The 12132-nt window shown below is 35.9% G+C and overlaps 1 protein-coding gene across 4 annotated transcripts in view; it reads left to right on the top strand.

Annotated features, from left to right (window-relative positions):
* The window catches only part of WDR11 (WD repeat domain 11), a 47942-nt gene that overhangs the window by 17766 nt on the left and 18044 nt on the right, over nucleotides 1–12132 (top strand). For 2 of the 4 annotated variants that reach the window (XM_061458608.1, XM_061458606.1), the window contains exons 10-14: nucleotides 1622–1798; nucleotides 3272–3356; nucleotides 8102–8208; nucleotides 10337–10412; nucleotides 11906–12014. In XM_061458608.1, coding sequence (XP_061314592.1) covers nucleotides 1622–1798; nucleotides 3272–3356; nucleotides 8102–8208; nucleotides 10337–10412; nucleotides 11906–12014 — 554 coding nt within the window. Of the gene's footprint in view, nucleotides 1–1618; nucleotides 1799–3271; nucleotides 3357–8101; nucleotides 8209–10336; nucleotides 10413–11905; nucleotides 12015–12132 lie in introns of all 4 variants that reach the window. The other 2 variants (XM_061458607.1, XM_061458605.1) reach the window with 1 other exon arrangement.

Below are 12132 nucleotides of genomic sequence, written 5' to 3'. Positions count from 1 at the left end.
ATGTTTACTCTGACCAAGGGCTTCCTGAGTCTCATGCTCTGCCAGGGAGGAGGGGAAGCCGGGAGGAACAGGGACAGGACACCTGACCCAAACTGACCAAAGAGGTATTCCATACCACAGCACGTCATGCGCAGGATGTTAAACTGGGGGCAGTTACCCAGAAGGGCGAGATTGCTGCCGGGGTTGGGCTGGGTATCGGTCGGCGGGTGGTGAGCGATTGTATTCTCTTCCCTTGTTATTTCCCTTATCATTATTATCATTGGTGGTAGCAGTAGTGATTTGTGTTATACCTCAGTTACTGGGCTGTTCTTATCTCAGCCTGTGGGAGTTACATTCTTTTGATTCTCCTCCCCATCCCTCCGGGAGCTGGGGAGGAATGGGGGTGAGTGAGCGAGCAGCTGTGTGGTTCTGGGTTGCTGGCTCAAACCACGACACTTAAGGACTATATATGTTAGAATTATTTTGTGTGCTATCTAAATAGTAATTCAGAAAGAAAGTAATTCCTGATCTCTAAGAAAATAATCAAATGAAGATTTTTGAGCATTTTATATTAAAGACCAATGTTCAAAGTACAAAGTACATGTTCTCTGAGGGGGAAAAAATGTAATTTAAAATGGAATGGATGAAGACAATTTATTTGATGCATCTCATCTTTGTGAAATCTAGATAGCAGCCAGCACTCCAATACCGGATGGTTGTGTTGTAAACCTGATTTTTAGTGGAAAAGTAAAATTGTGTTTGCAGTTACAAAGGTGCAGATTTGGAAATGCTCTTGGTAAGAGTTTTCCGTATTATCTGGTGCAGGCAGCATACCACTGGGGGAGGTTCTTTTGCACTTTATCTCATAAGTTTAAAGATGACATTTTTTTTCTTATGTGCATTTCCTGAATTCATTGACATAGCAGCTATTGTTATTTTGGTATTATATCACTCAGAGTGGTACAACTGACTGCAGAAGGTATACAGCAGTGGGATTTCATCATTTTCATGTCCATATTAGAATCATAGAATAGTTAGGGTTGGAAAGGATCTTAAGATCATCTAGTTCCAACCCCCATGCCATGGGCAGGAACACCTCACACTAAGCCATGTCACCCAAGACTGTCCAGCCTGGCCTTGAACATCTCCAGGGATGGAGCCTTCTCAGCTTCCCTGGGCAACCCGTTCCAGTGCCTCACCACCCTTACAGTAAAGAACTTCTTCCGTATATCCAATCTGAACTTCCTCTGTTTAATTAATTAATAATTTAATTAACTAATATTATTATATCTGAGAAAACTCCCTATATTCCTAGTCATAGATTGCACTGAGTTTTTACTGTTTGGAGTTATATCTCCCTACATCTTTGAATTGGTCTAATAATTTTCAAGTGTTTGCAACTAACTTCCTTCTTAGTGTTAGGAAAGAAAGTATTGGAGAAATCAGCAGTGCAAGCTTCCAAAAAGTTTGATTATACAGAGCTCACCAGGTAGGAATGTATCTTTAAATAAACACTGTTACACTGCTGGTTTGTATGGTAGGTTATTTGTAAGATTTGTTTTATAAACTCCTGTGTCTGATAACTTCCCATACCATCTCCGATGAAAATTTAATACTAACAGGAGCTTTAATTTTTAAGCAGGGCAAAGCACAATTGCTGGAGAAGAACAGTTAAAGAGTCCTTTTCTGCAAGAAGTGCACCTCAAATTTCTGCTTACTGGACTTCTGTCAGGACTGCCTCTGCCTCCCTTTGCTATCCGCATGTGCCCACCTCTTACGACAAAAAACATCAAACAGTATGAGCCAATCCTTGCTGTTGGTAAGCAGCTTGAGTAGGTTATTTGTTGCTCTGAAAAAAAGATACTCTGTATTAAATACAAATATAGTTACTAATACATAAAAAATTAATATCTAGGTTTTGATCCTGTGTAACTAATGATAGATAGTGACCGTTGTATTAGTTCACATCCATGATAGTTTTCAGATTCTTTTTTTCCTGCCTTGGGTTTAAGTAATGCTACCTGAAAAATTGCAATATGTTTGCAAGTTTGTGTTTATCCTTTCATTTATGATGATCTTGGTCTGTTGATACACTTGGCTTTTTGCACCCTGCTGTCACCTTAATCTAAACATCAAGAAATACACAGTTCTATAGCACTGCATTCATAGAATAAATGAATTTAACAGAGACTGTATTTTTGTTCTGATATATGTACCTAAAAGTACACTTAAAGCACTTAATTTTTCTTGAATTAATCTATTCTGCCTTACTACAAATTTGGTTAAACTTATCTAGATATTAGAATACTTGCTTGTAAGCACCTCATTAAATAGGGAGAACTCTGAGATCTAAGATATTTTGGGGGCTGTCTAAGTAGAGACTCTGCCTGTTGCAAGTCAGACTTGGGAAATTCTCATTATTCTTAGGGTTGCATGTACTATAGAGTCTTCATAGATTTTTTGGTGGGATAAAGGGGGGTATTGCAGAGGTGAATGTTATGCAGGAGCTTACAAAGAGGATCTCCCTTCAGTAATGAAAACATTATAATAATTCATATATTTCTGTGCAGTTCTTGTAATACTTCCATTATTACAGAGCTTGGAACTACCATTAGTAGTGCTTTAAAATGTAGGCAAGCTATCATTACATGATATTACTAAAATGTAACTTTTGATTTTACATAAGCTGTAGCTCTTAAAAAAGATGAAATGATTAGGAAACTAATAGGTAGGTATAAAATACATTTACAGCAAAGTCTGCAGCATTCTAGACTTAAAGTACCTTAATGGCTCTTTAGGTATCCATTATTGTATTAATAAGGCTGATCTGAGTATAAAGAAAAAAGAGAACAAGGCTTCCCAGTGTCTAACAGATAATTGTAACTTCAGTGTTTCAGAAGGTTTTTGATCTAATTGAAGCTAATAGCTACTAAGTTATTGATTTATAATTTGAAAGAGGTCATTATTTCAGGGATGAGACAGCAGAATTGCTTTAATGATTTGGTAGCTAACATCTACCCATGATTCTCCACTGGGATTACAGTGAGATAATAGTTAATACTCTTCCTTAAGTCATTTATTTGCCTCGAGTAATCAAAAGAAAAAGAAACATTCTTTTCTCTTGCTACTGGCTATGTTGTGAAAATGCAAGAAGAATGAAAAGATTTTGTACAAGTTCTAAAAATAAATTCAGGGATATGTCTTGATCCAAGAAATAAATGCAGGAAAATGTCTTGTTCACTGAAGTATGGAAGGGAAGAATAAAATGGGTGTGTATATATATTTTTAATAGGTACAAGTAATGGGTCTGTCCTGGTGTTTCATCTTACCAGTGGACTCTTACACAAAGAGTTAAGCATCCACTCCTGTGAAGTCAAGTAAGACCTTAATTTTAATTCCTACTATAATCCTCCTGGGATACAAATGGTAAAACATGTAACTAATGCTGTACCAGCAATGTGGGTGGGTGTCTTACTTCATTGCTAATGATGATCAAGAAAATTGAGTATTCAGTAGTCTACCCTCACAGTATTTTTGCTATGTGTAAGAAGTTAATCAGAGTGAATATTGCCTTGAATTAAATATTGGAATTATATGTATGCCTGCCGGTGTAGAATGCATACCAACTAATTCCAGTTTCTTTAGTGCATTGTAGTACAAAGAAGCCTTTTTAGGACAAGAAACTGTAATAAAGTGTCTTTATTTATATAACTGTTGTGACTCAGAGAATTCTGGTTTGCACACCAAGGTTTATTTCCTTTGCCTCTTTGGGACTGAAATTGCTGTTGAGGCAGTTTTAGTCCTAACTGCAGTAAAAAGAATTTTAGCTTTAAAAGATTTTAAAGACCGAATAAAGGACTCAGTATTTATCCAGCCTAAGGAGGTACAGAGTAAGTTGTTAAGTTCCTGGACTGTGTACACAATGGCATAATTCTTTGGATAACTAGTGGCAAACATACTCAAGATGGTGCTTGCTAGATACATATTTCTGGACAATTTAAGCATTGAAAATAAGATATTTATTTTTAATAGTAATATTAGTAAAAATTCCTATCAAAGTTGTGGCATGAGGCCTTCGTCAGATTAGGATCTTTATTATCCTGTTCATTCTGTTAGAAGTTAAGACAAGTAGAGGTGACTGAGGATAGATAACACTAAGAGTTCATTATAGAAACCTGCTTTGAAGCTAGCGCAGAAATCATGTAAGTATATTTATCTTTGTGGTGCAATTAGTCGGCACTGTAAGAATAGAATTCCCCTTTCTGTTCAAAACCATATGAGTTTTCTGGTTTCATACCGTTAACTGCTTAGAGGATTCTTCTCATTTTATCTTCTATTATGCAGAACAAGAGCACACACTTTTAAGGTGGTTATAAAATGCAAAATGAAAACCACTACTAACATTTCACAGATTAAAATAAAAGCAGTTTAAGATGGGGAGACAGGAGGGAATACACTTTTGAAGAAATATTTCTTTAGCTTTTATTTAGGCTTTGTATATTATTGGAGGTATTGTCAATTTGGGCTTTTCAGCTTGTAAGGGATTTGCAACACTTGAGAAACTTCAAGAATCCATTGTCTTTCTAGCAGCTGTCCTTGCACAAGTGGTATTTGTAGAACAAAGTTAAAATGACTGTGAATGTTATTTAGCCATAAGCTCTTATCTGGGTGAGTGTTTAATCATTGGTTTAATTTCCTTAGTCCCGCTCTAAATGGTCTGAGTGACTTTCCACATCATTTTTACAAGTTTAAGGGAATGCTTTAAGCAGTGCAGAATAAAGCACAGGGATTTGGGTTTTTTTTTAAGTGGAACAGTTTTTCTTTCAGTGGGAATTCTTGCTTTACCTCTCAAATGCAGACGGATTGGTTAATGCCTCTATTTTAATTTTGTCTGAAAATACACTGTCAGGGAACACCATTATTTTAGTATGTAATTGGGAATACCCTGAAATTGTAACTCAAGGCCAGCAGAATTTTCAGTGCTCTATAGTTTGAGAATGTGATAAAACTAAGGTCTTTGGAACAGCAACTGTCCTTTGCGTATCAAGTGTGCTAAAATAATGGCCAGAGTTGTCTAGGTACTAGCAATTGTGACACTTTTTGGTGATTAAAGTGCTCTTCTGTAGAAGCTACATATTCAGTGAAAGTGAACTGGAAGCTGCATTGCAGGTACTCTATTTGCATGTCTTTAATTGCCTAATTGTATTTGCTTATTCTGAGAGATAACTGTGGGGCAGTGCTTCTCATTCTTTTTCACTGAAACTCAGCAAGTTCAAGGTTGCAACAGCATTATTTTTTGAAATTAAAATCTCACTGACTGCAACGAGAATGTGTATGGCCTGCAGGCAAAACTTGAAAATCACTGCATTACACCCAAATTTTTGCACTTTCAGCTGGTTTAGCAGTTTTGTTTAAGCTGACTCCCCTTTGGAAAGCTGCTTTGCAAACATTCATCACCTCTTCAAGAAGCTTTCCTCACATAAAGAAAGATGAATGAAAACTATTTGCCACTTCTGTCATACAGTGTTCCTGAGCTGGATTTATTTCTGTGCATTAGTAAATACATGTTAACTGGCAAGTATAAGCAGCGTTGCAATGAAATCCCATGTATTCAGAATTGAATTCTCAAGTTGCCATTACAGGCTGTACATTGATCTTAGAAATAGCATATTCAGCACTTAATTGTAATTTCTTTCTTAACCATCCTCTTCTTAAAAAGGAAAAACTTGTTCCATTGCTGATGTTCACTTTTGGCACGTAGAACATACAAATACTTGAGAAAGTAGAAAGAAAATTCTTTTTTAAATACTAAAATTTGAGGCTGAGTGTATTTTCTGATGATTGAGATTTTAATACAGTTTGCTTTTAGATAAGGTTTTATTTCCACTCCTTCCTTTCCCTTTTTCTTAGAAATCTTATAACTGTTTTGATTAGCAGCTGACTCGATATAGAGTCGCAACAATCCATGCCCAACTAGAAGAGTAATTTGTGGTTTTATCTGCTTCAGTACACTCAGCACAATTTGTTTGCATTGGAATCATTAATCAAACCTGAATCTTACCCTTGAAATAGCTGAGGCAAGTTGAGAGTAAAGAATCCCAGAATTCAAGCAACCTGGTCTAGAGGAGGTTGTCGCTAGAACTAGATGATCCTGAAGGTCCCTTCCAACCCAAACCATTCTAGGATTCTGTGATAATTTCAGGTTTTAAGAGAGTGGCTGCAGTCTGAGGAATAATTTACAGCTGAATGTAACCCTTAATTCTAGTAGACAAAGATGTCTTTTATGAGGAAATTTTGCAAATTGAGATAATTCAATAGAGAAGACATTACTTGTTTCCTTCATTAAAACTTGAACCACTATCTTCAGATTCTTCATTTACATGCATGACAATAAAAAAACCCGTACTGTTTCAGGTGCCAGCAGTTAGCTAAGCTAAGGTTTCCTTTTAATTATGAGTATCTTGTGTTTCTGTAGATTTTTATTGGTATTGACAGACTGCCTGGTAGCAGCACAGAAAAAGGACTTGTTCTGTTCAATCTGAGCTGATGAAAGAAGTATAGAAAATGCCTCAAGTCTTGGAACGAGAATGGTGACTGCTGCTGGCAATAACAATGCATTAGGAGTATTCTGTGCTTTTTCCAAAAAAACATGGTAGAATAATAGATAAAAATTAGGTGTCAGAACTGATATTTCTTCCATTCCAGAAAGCTCCTTGTATATAAGACCCTTTGGAGGCTTGCAGTGTCACACATTACTGCAGTTGTAGATTTCTGTTCAGTTATTCCTATAATGTTTCAATGCATAATTGAATACTTCTCATTTTGATTGAAATTATTCACTAACTTGAAATATTCAGGAATTCAATTGAACCTTCATAGGTCCTGGTTGGAAAAAGGACTGGGTCCTAAATTTTTAACTTTACTTGAGGATTTAGGGGAATAATGGGAATAAAGGTTCCCATTTTCTTAAAACTTGAACTAAAAAAAAGGTAAATATGGCTGTAACAAATATGTGCAAAATATTATGGGAGTGCTTTATGCTTTCACATGTATAAATTGCATTTAGGGAACTTAATACGACATGAGTTGGATTTACTGACAGTAAATCGTTCATACTGTTATTTATCTTTCTCATATTTCACATATGTTCGTGCAAGAGAGACCATGACTCTTTCAATTGATGTAACAGAAGACTTGTCCTGGAAGTAGTTAAGTAATCTATGTTTGAAGGATTGGAGAAAAACCTAAATCCATTTATCCATTAAAATGAACTTTTTTGGGGGGCCATATTAGAACAATCTCAATTTTTGTTTAAATCAGTTCCTTTATGTATTTCGCAGATAAACCATTCAGCCATTTTTGCTGGCACAAAGTGTGTGTGGGCAATAGGGAGGGAGGACTATCTGCTTTTGGAACAGTACCACCTAGTGCTGCTTCCCATTCTTTTGTGGCCTGTGGTATATTTTAAGAATTCAATTAGAATCCATATGTGCTGACAGTATGTTGTAACTTTACATCCTTGCCAGGCTTCAAGGTAATTTGGTTTTTGTCTGCCTTGGCATCATCTAAACCAACAAAAAATATTACCATGTTTTCAGTTCTCTTCTGAAAGCCTGTCAGATCTGTTCAGCGCTTCTCTTTTTTGCTAATCGGTTGTTTTTCCTCTCTCTGAACTGAAAGAATCAAGTCTACGCACACTGCTATGCATATGAATGTTTTTTCTGTGTGCTGGCAAATTCAAGTTACTTGATAGTTCTCATTTGGTAAACCACTGATTTAATCAGAGCAGTGATTTTAATCTACTCTGGTGCTGAGCGTCTGTGAGGGAGTTTTGCAGAAGTTTCCAGTGTTTTTCCCACTGAAATTTTTCTTCTAACCAAACAAGTGTAGTCTGAAAAGAAAGATCTTTAATTTAATTTGCTAACTTCATATTTACATCATAGTTGCAAATGTGCAGCTTCTTTTTATGCTTAAATATAGTGTTCCATATACTGTAAAAAAATGACTTCTGTGCTGTTTTCAAATTGAAGAATATGTATGAAAAAACCTACTGTACTTCAGCTATTTGCTAGGCCATCTGAATATTTTGGCTCATATGCTCCATGTACTCTTTTGATGACAGGGGAATTGAGTGGATAAGCTTGACTGGGTTTATTTCCTTTGCCACCTCAACACCTAACAATCTGGGGCTAGTAAGGAATGAGTTGCAGCTCGTGGACCTACCAACAGGTTAGTACTTCCTGAGAAATCTGTACAAGAAGCTGACAGATTTGCTGGGGAGTGACAAACATAAGTTCTTGCTGCCTTTTTTTTCCCATCTGTTGTCATGACAAAATAATAAAGAGGAGTTTTAACTTGTTCTGCTCCTCTGTCTTTGTGAAGCCACGTAATAAGTTCCATCTGGTTCTCTACGACAAGCATGAAACAACACCTTTGCAAAAATACCTGTGGCTTGGATTATTAAAACAATAAATACGTGTCTGCAGGAGGTTTAGAAGCATTCACACAGTATAGTGGTGTGTTGTCTTCACAAAACGCATGTATTTTCAAATGTGTTTTGTCACAGTCTCAACCCATTGTTTCATGTGTGTCTGAAATGGTGTTGAACTATTTATTGTGGTTTATATCAGCAATAGATAATTAACTTTAATGAGTAGCATAAAGAGGTTTTTTTTTAATTGGGTTTGTTTAAGCTTATGGTAGGCCAGGCATATGGCCAGAATTTGAGTGTGTGTATTAATGTAAAAAGGCTACTTTAGTAATAACATAATTTTAGAAGATTTGGAAGGGTTAAAAGATAAATAACTTTGATAGCAAACTTAACAGATGATGGGTGTTTTTTCAGCTATTCTGGCCTTAAAATGAATGACAGATATATTTATGATTGAACTCAAGAGCACAATACTGGGAGGTATAATTTGGGAGATTAGACAGCCCAAAATAGGAAGCATTGAATGATTTTAAATTATTTCTGAATGTGAAAACCTGGAGCGATTTAATTTCTAATGAAGTGCCTGAATCTTGTAACACTTGGGCTAACTCTAAATTGCTTTATGTAGCATAAAGTGAATTTTTAATTTTTTTTAAGCTTATAAAAAAAAGACCCAGTTTCTTCACTTCCAGGGTGCTGCACAAGGAGACTGTTCTTCTAACATGACAGTATTGATGCTTTTTTCTGTATAATGTCTTTTGTTCATTTGTTTAAAATCAAAACTAAAAAAGATCTGTACTTTGTAAAATTGACCTCATGTAAAATGGGATTTTGATATTTCCCTCAGCTTGTAAATCAGTATTCAAACATTTATAAATGGCAAAAGGTTCCGTAGTTCCTTAGGCAACAAGTTTCAAGTAAATGTGAATATCTGAGATCTTTAAAGCATATGCTTTGCTTTGCTTAGAAAATGTTACATTTCCTCTTTCAAAGCTTACCAGAAAGGCATAACTACTTAACTCTTTGATTGTTGGTTCTTCCATCACTATTTAGCCCAACTTTCTATTTGAGGGCTAGGAAAACTGTGCTGACTTGTATTTACTTCATAAACATGTTGACAAAATTCTCATTTATTTTTCTGAATTAAGATAAGACAATTCCTAAAATTATTCATCATTAATGAAGAAAATAGAACTGGGAGGTTTCCTGTAGCCTGGCCTCTGACATGAGAGCCCTAACCAGCATCACTGATAACTAGATGTATTCACAGGATTGGTGTAAGATAAGTAATTTAGCTATGAGCAGCCACAAGAGTGGCTAAAGTTTGAAAACTCGATGTTTTGTTGAAAGTTAAGGTGATTGAAACTTGCACAGGAGATGCTGTGATACTCTGTAGGTTAGTTATTTTAATGATATGCATATGATCTTTAATTCTGCAACCCATTGTACGGGTGGGTGAAAATTCTGTTGGGGATAAGTTTATAATGTTCTTTTAGCTGGAAAGAGAGAATGGTTCTGCTAAATGTAGAATGAGTACTTCACCATGGAATGCTTTCAGACATAGTTTATGGCGGAGTTCATTTCTCTTACAGAACTTGAAATCTATGCATGAATTTCCACCTTGGGGATTTGGGAGTGGATCTCGTTGGCTTTGACTGCAAAATTATATCTCTATATAGTTATGTAATGCTGATGATGCATCGCTTTCAGTGCTCTGGAAGTGAGTGAGGTTGTAAGTTAGAGTTTATGTGATATTTAGTCCTTTGAAATGCAGTAAAAGTTCGACAATGACAAGAGTAATATACAGCAGGTTACTTGGAGATATTCTCATTTAGTTTGTAAGCTATTTCTATTTACAAACGGAATAGTTAATAAACTAGTTTAGTTACTCTTTCTGTTTTCTCCCATGTTATTTTTGCATTCCAGGCAGGAGCATTGCATTTCGTGGGGAGCGAGGCAATGATGAGCCAGCTATCGAAATGATAAAGGTGTCTCATTTGAAGTAAGTACATTAGCCTTGTGAAGTTTATAGATTTTACTTTACTGCATGAAGATCCTCACGACTTAATAGACATAATAGAAATTCCAGGAAAAAAAAACACTCCAGAGAGCACAGAAAAATGTTCAAAGTATAAAGAGAAAAAGACTTCAGAATATTAGTTCAAAGGGCAAAAGCTGTAATGTTTGTGTGATTGACTTTCTCACTTTAGGATCCAAACACACTGCAAGATCAGTCATTAATATTTTAGGGTTTTTAAGAATTGGGTTCACTGAACAGACCTTTTGTTAATATTAGGAAGAGTAAAAGTGCTGAACAGTTTTTGTCAGTTATGAGTGTTACGACTTAATTCTCTTTTCTCTAACTTAAGGCATGCTTGAAACTAGAAGATTGGCGTTAAAGGTGGGATGATTTTTGCTGTATTCATCAGTTTTTCTAACTACGTATTTCATACAGTTATTATAAACTGTCTACTGGAAAACCAGGTGTGAGGCACTGATCTTTGAGGAGTCAGCTGATAAATGACCACATTGTTTGCATCAAGTCCTGCTCATGTTTGAGATAAGGCCTGTGACAAGAGACGCTGGTCTTTATTGTATCAAAAGTAATAACAGTAGTACTCTGAGATTGCTTTCCTGTGTAAATGAAATTAAAAGTGTTGAGTTTAATATGGCACTGTCTCTAAATTTCAAAAGTGAGTGCTTTTTTCTTTACAGTGGAGAAAAAAATAATGTTCTCTAAGCTTGTATAGGAATATTTTTGGTAGTATGTATGTGAACCAGAACTGGAGGAGTTCAACCATAAAATGGTCTTATTAATGCATTAAAAATTAAGATCTGCTGTGGGCATAGTTGAAGAGACTAGACTGATAACTGAGAACAAGAAAGGATAGTTCATTTCAGTGGAGACTAATGCAGTTATGAAGGGTACATATAGCTGCAGAGCCTCTGTATTCTCAAGGTAAACATGAAAAGTGGTAGATTGAAAGTGGTGTACTCATCTACCTCCACAGATGAAAGGTCTGAAGACATAACTGTCATGTGGTTTAGTGCAAGAGGATTTTATGTTCATTTATCACTGGATTGGAGAAATGGCATGTGTCTGGATCAGATTAAGAATCAGTCCAACCTACAGCCTTAGTATGTCTTTTTGATACCTTGTGCATTCATCAACTTGGCTGACTATGGCTAAATTAGAGGAGCTGCTGCTTTCTCTGAATGAATTCTCTGGTCTCCTTTACAGTAACTGAGCAGCACCACATGACAGAAATTTCTAATTCTTCTAGCTTTGAAAGAGGACTCATCTTCAGACACTCTTTTGCACCTCAGCAACACAATGAAATTACAACCTTCAGAGTGGGATTTCAGCCAAATTACTCTGTTTCCTTAGTTTTAGAGGGTTTCTGCAGTGGTGCCATGAACAACACGTATGAAGTGAAATGCTCAAATTAATATGGGATTGTTAATATTGATGTAATAAATTCTTACCTGTTTTAGGCAGTATCTAGCTGTGGTATTTAAAGACAAACCACTGGAGATCTGGGATGTCAGAACATGCACTCTGCTCAGAGAAATGTCTAAAAACTTCCCAATAGCGACCGCTTTGGTAAGGAATAAAATCTGCTACCTACTGTTTGTTGAATGTAGTATGTTGAGATAGTATCAAAACCTCTGAACAACTTTGCATCAAAATGTTATTTTATCTGTAGCATACAGATAAGTTC

Source organism: Pezoporus flaviventris, unplaced genomic scaffold (assembly GCF_033815535.1).
Source record: "Pezoporus flaviventris isolate CSIRO_AGI_PZ_B2104156 unplaced genomic scaffold, CSIRO_AGI_Pfla_v1 ptg000029l, whole genome shotgun sequence".
NCBI classification, from domain to species: domain Eukaryota; kingdom Metazoa; phylum Chordata; class Aves; order Psittaciformes; family Psittacidae; genus Pezoporus; species Pezoporus flaviventris.
This window is presented reverse-complemented; position numbering and strand designations above follow the sequence as displayed.